The sequence below is a fragment of the Trichechus manatus genome, unplaced genomic scaffold, assembly GCF_000243295.1.
Source record: "Trichechus manatus latirostris isolate Lorelei unplaced genomic scaffold, TriManLat1.0 scaffold00250, whole genome shotgun sequence".
NCBI classification, from domain to species: Eukaryota; Metazoa; Chordata; class Mammalia; order Sirenia; family Trichechidae; genus Trichechus; species Trichechus manatus.
Window position 1 is genome coordinate 2,805,434 of NW_004444186.1, and position 5,794 is coordinate 2,811,227.

The window sequence follows — 5,794 nt, forward strand, 5'->3', positions numbered from 1 at the left end:
GGGTAGCTATTCTCCATTCCTAGTCCCATGTGTCATTGGTCACCAAATCCCTACTGTTTTATTTATTCATCAATACATGGTGTTGGACTGGGGTGGCGGGGACACAAGTTGGAAAAAGGAGGGGGAAACCACTCTCGAATCACTGCAACATAATTGTGTCATCTTTCAGACCCAGGATGTGAACATGGCTAACCTGGATCACCTATAAAACACTTCACTTCTGACATCCTGTTTGCTTCCCACTCTTGTTCCTTTCTGGACAGACGCCAGCCCTGCCACTCCTGCTGATTCAGCTACATTGCCTAGCAACCTTTCAGGAGCCAGATCTGCCCAGCCCTCCTGTCCTCTGAGTGGCACCACACCACATCACAGCACTCTGCCCAACAGGACACTGGAACCTGGACAGCATGGCAGCAGTGGCCCATGGGATGAGATGAGGCCTCAGAAAATGAACACATCTGGGGACCTATGGACCTTCTCCTCTTTGTACAGGCCCAACTCCAAACCCTCAGGTAAAGCACCAAGGAGCAGTTGGTGAAATAGGGCCCATTGATAGGAACAACACATCCCTGTCCTAACCAGGGGATTTTTTAATTCCTCTGTTAGATCCTGGCTCACAGAAGTGGATGAGTGGATGAGATGAAGGGGCAGTGTCCTTATGGGTCAGCCAGAGAGTGAGATTCCAGCTCAGTGCCAGACTTTCTAAGTGCTTCTTGCCACTCTCCCTGCCTAGGGACTCACCCTGGGCAGGAAAGTAAAGGAGGTCAGGGGCATTCTCAGGCACTGCTATCCAGGGAGGATGAACTACCTCATACTCACGTGTCCCTTCTCTGTGCCACAGCCTTCTTAGGCCTAGTTTTAGACTGTTTTAGAATGCCCAACTCAGACTTCCATGGGAAAGATTTTCCTTAGGTTAAGAGCTATTGTATTATGGAAGACTATTTCTACAGAGCCAACCACCCCTACACATACCCACACACACATAATCACTGTGAACCCACTATAAGCCAATTCTGCCCTCTCAAACTGTACTACTGGGATCAGAGCCAGGAACCCTGGCTAGGGGCACAGCTGTGTAAGGAAATGGCTTGAAATAGCTTAGTTCCTGGGTCTCAGGTAGCAAGACATTTGAAATGCCCTCAGCAAAATGTCCCTGAGCCTGTCCTTGGTTTCCTTCCCTTCCTCTTTGTGCATCTTGTTCCTTCCTTGGAGGTGCTCCCTTTTCCCCTGTTCCACCTTCAGGTCCTGACACCTTCCCAGGCTCTTCCTTGTGCCTCTTCACTAAAAGCAGTTAAAGGAAAACATTCAACATCACTCATTATTCAGCAGCTTGATTTAACTTCGTACGTGCTGTGCTCGTCTTTCTCTCCGAGTGGAGGACGTTAAAGGTTGTTCAGTCATGGATCAGCAGATAGGAAAGGCATGAGGTACAGACATAGCTCCTCTCGATTGCTATGGAAGTCATGCCCAGGAGGTAGCCAAGCTTTCCCATTGCTGGGCTAGTCCTACTGAGAAACCTCTAACAGTTTCCCAGCCCTGTTCTCCAACCCAGGGTTCACCTCCCTTAGATGTACCTGTTTGAAAGCTCAGGAGCTCTTTAAACAAAGTGCCCAGGCGAGAGGAGGAAGTTAACAGAAGAATAGAGATGGGCAGGAATCTTCCAGAGAGGCCCTCGATAGGCCCTACGTGTGCGCCATGAGTGGGCAGGCTTCCTCATCTCTTACCTCTCCCACGTTCTGGTGATATGCACCAGGGTCCGACTTGCTGGAGAAGAATCTTGTTGACATCCAAAGCCTGCGCCAGCGCTTGGAGAAATCTGTCTTTATCAATGACCGCCTGCAGGAGAGGCTGGAACACGTGCTCAGTAGTGCTGACCAAGGAAAAGGTAGGAAGGGCCAAAATCATTGGTTTCTGTCCGCATCTAGGGAGCCTCAAAAGTGCATGGGATCTCGGGGGAGAGCTTCACAGTTTTAAAGCACACCACTGGTGTGCGTTATTTCACTTGTTCCTTGCAATCAGCCTACAGAGGGAAGCAGAGCAGATACTATTGTCCCCACTTTATGAGTGAGGAAACTGAGGCTCGAGAGTGATTGCCTCAAGCAGAACAAGGTCTCCTTCTCAGGGCTGTCTGACATCATGCTCATTGTTGTAACTCCATATACTGCCTGGTGATGCTCCTAGGCTGGTGGCCTGATTGTCATGTGGTAGAATAATGGCCTCCATGGTGCCCACTTCAGCAGGGGGAAGACCACATCCCATCCTCATGCTGCTACTACTTGGGATATCACCTGCCACTTCCCTGGGTATTCCCACACTCTTCTCCATGGATGCTCTCACTTGCAGGCCAATACTTCCCTAACCCTTCCTTTCTCAAGCACAGAAGAACCATGGCTAGGATACCTACAACATCACAGCAGCAGCCAGTTAGGGGGAGGAGCCCTGTTCTCCAGTGCACGGATATTGTTCGTGAGAATGCGTAGTTTGCTGTGGTACACCCAGCAAAAACTGAGCCTCAGTCACGTTACACTGTTGTCCAGTGCACGAGGTCCCCAGGTTTTCTGCTTGGCTGGGATTGACACTTTGGTAGGTACAGGAAAGTGTATCTTGAAAGCATCTGTTACCCAAATGTGTGACTTGTCTGGTTATTTTTATTCTCTGGAATAGTATCCATGGATAGGACCTGGAGTCCATACCCCAGCTCTGCAACAAGAGAAATACTTTCAGGGCAGCAAATTCGAGTTTTCAGGCTTACAGGGGACAAACCCCAAGCTGAGGACACTTCCAGGTCCCTTTTATCTGCGGCAAAAGCAAAGAGAGGAAGGCGAAGAGGACAGATATTTCCCAGATCCACACAGTCCAAAATTATAATAGTTGTTCTCAATCTAGATTCTCAGTCTGTTCATGAGGTCCCACCTGCATGTCCCAGACTCCCGGCTCTAGGAGTGAGTAGCTTTGGGAAATCCACGTGTAATCCCATCCAACCATCTTTGGAGATAACCAGAGAATCCCTGGCTGTCAGCTGGATACTAGCTTAGTGTCTCTCTACTTGCCTTTCCCACTTCCACCTGAGTGTGAACTAGGAGGGGGAAACAATGTCAGTTTCTGTGTGGAGCAATAATGCAGAGAATCCTGTTAGGTCCTTCCAGACTTCACTGCAGCTCTGTCTCTTTCTTCCTAGGTCCTGCACAGTCAGCCCCAGATGTCTTCTTTGCAACCCCTCATTCATACACTCAGAGTCACTCTTCTGACTCTGATCAAGAATTCCTGTAACATGATGCCTGGAACCCAGATAGCATTTTCGGGTGTGCAACATCATTTCTTGTGTGGACTGGGACACATCAGACATTATCTTTATTTGAATTGATCAAATTAATAAAGTATTTAAAAATTATTGATTACACATATTTATTGAATGCTTATAAAGAATAAAATTCATGTAGGAAAGAATAAAACCAGAATGGAAAAAGATGAAAAATAAATTTTCTGTATTAGCTATCTCTGTTCCAGAAGCCTAGAAAAGAGAGACCACTGCTGGGGCAAGGTGAGAAATACTAACAGATAATGGGGCTGTTCCGACTTCCCATCACATGCATGGAAAGAACAGAAAAGCTATCACTTGTAAAAAGACAGCAGGAGAAAATACAAATGTTTTAAATGAGAACAATTTGCCAGACGCAGGTGAACTCCATTCAGGAGAATGACAGAGCCCGCTTTTCAATGAGGGTAAACATTAAGAAGTCATGAAGATAATCACAGTTGCCTTAAGCCTAGAAAATAGCAATTGTCAAATTTTGCAAATGATGAAAATAATGTAATTTAATATCTATAGAAGAGTAAATTTTATTTGATCTTTTCTAAACTAAGACTAAATTAATATTCATCAGACAGCTACCTAGAATCACCTAGAGAAGATGTGTACTGATGCCCAGAACAAGTTCACGAGAGCAAGTTAAGCCACGCTAAATTAGCAGATCCGAGGAATTACCCAGGAATTGCTCAAGTGAGCAGAACTGCGCTATCCAGTTTCCATGGAGCACCTGGTGGACTCAAACTGCTGACGTTTTGATTAGCAGTCATAGCTCTTAACCACTACACCACCAGGGTTTCCTCAAGTGAGCCAAGGGAAGTCAGTAAATTAGGCCCGTGTGCTCTGCTTGGTCATGGTATAACTCAGTTTTAAGAGAACTTCTGGACACCAACTTTTTTCTAAGAGACAGTTTATCCAGAGTTCTCAGAGCACGACAAGTGAAAATATTTTATCAAGAAAAATTGCCCAAGAAGAAGAACTCAAGTATTAACACAAGTTTCATCAAGTATTTGAATGACTACCATATGGAAGTGAAATTAGACTTTGTCTACAGAGTTACAGAGGGCAGAATAAACACCAGTGGGTGAAGATCACAGGAAGCCTAGGGGGACTCAACAGAGAGCAATGTCTAACAACTAGAGTGGTTCAATGACAGAAGTGGGGGGCATATGGAAAGAGCACCCTGTCTGTCCTTGGAAGTGTTCAAGGCCAGAGCAGATATCTCCTCATGAGGAATGTCTTAGAGGAAATCCCTGAAGTGAGATCTTGCTGAACTAGGGATCTTAGGAATAATCGAACGGTTCTACGATTCTTTAATTGATAAGCATGGCTTGATTTTTTTAAATCAATCATTTTATTGTGTGGTTTTTATGTGTTTGTCGTTATTGGATGCTATCTTATCAGTAGATTATCACAAAGAAGCCCATAGTACCTCAACAGTGCCCCCTGCACACACACAAATACACCTGGCACATTCCCTGATGCCTGGTCACTAAACTCAGTTTCCTGGGATTGAGACACCGCTGTTATTTCACGGAACTCAGGTAAGTGCAGGTCATCACAGGGGCTATGAGTGGTCCTTCTCTCCACCTCTGAATTAGTTCTCAATGTTGGTGTGGATGTGGCGGGGCTCGTTGTCCAGCTGACAGCCCCACATTTCCCCTTCCTCTAGACCCCTTTCCAACCCGGGCTCACCAGAGCACTGAAAGTAAATGGAACGCCTGAGGAGGCGCGATCTTCTCAATCCCAGCTTCAGGAGTTCAGACTGAAGGTAGAACAAGAGAAGGTGGAGTGTCAGGCAGGAGCTCATAGAACTGGGAAGGGGACACAACAGGAGAACTTGTATTTCCAGGAGTAATGTCTCTCCTTCCAGAAACAGACTCCAAATGAAGAGGCCCCTGTTTCACGAGCCGGAAGGGACTAGGGCTAGAAGACTAGTGTCTACATTGCTGTTGCTGTTGTTAGTGGAAATGTTCATTGGTAAATGTACACGAAGAATATATAAAGTTACTATTCTTTCAACTTTTTTATGTTTGAATTTTTTTTTTGAAAAGGAAGATTGGAGCTCTTGTCCCAGGAACTACTTTGTTCTCCTGAGATGAAAATTCGAAAGCGAAAGGTTAGGTTTCTAAGATGAGTTCAGCAGGAGTGGTGGCTCTTCCCGGTGGCCCAGAGCAGGATGCAGCCCTTGGGGGCTCCCAGCCGCTGAACAGCTGCTCCCGGCCTCTCACTTCTCCAAGTCTGGGCGAGGCCCGCCCTCTTCTGCATTAAACGGGGTTGAAAAAGATTCCTGCGGAGGAGAGGCCTATGCAAAAGCCCCTTTCCCCAACCGGGAACTGAACCCGTCTCCCGACAGTACGCGCTTTGCACCAAACTCGGGGATTCGGGACGCCTACCTTCCCGGGTGCCGCCCCCTCCTCCTCCCCGGGTGCCGCCCCCTCCTCCTTCCCGGGTGCCGCCCCCTCCTCCTCCCCGGGTGCCGCCCCC

The 5,794-nt window shown here is 47.2% G+C and overlaps 1 protein-coding gene across 1 annotated transcript in view; it reads left to right on the forward strand.

Annotated features, from left to right (window-relative positions):
- Positions 1–3,313, forward strand: part of LOC101342807 (uncharacterized) — a 48,238-nt gene extending 44,925 nt beyond the window's left edge. Inside the window, exons 6-8 of the mRNA XM_023724608.1 lie at positions 264–512; positions 1,754–1,885; positions 3,179–3,313. Coding sequence (XP_023580376.1) covers positions 264–512; positions 1,754–1,885; positions 3,179–3,270 — 473 coding nt within the window. The 3' untranslated portion in view covers positions 3,271–3,313. The remainder of the gene's footprint in view (positions 1–263; positions 513–1,753; positions 1,886–3,178) is intronic.
- Positions 3,314–5,794: the final 2,481 nt, after the last annotated feature.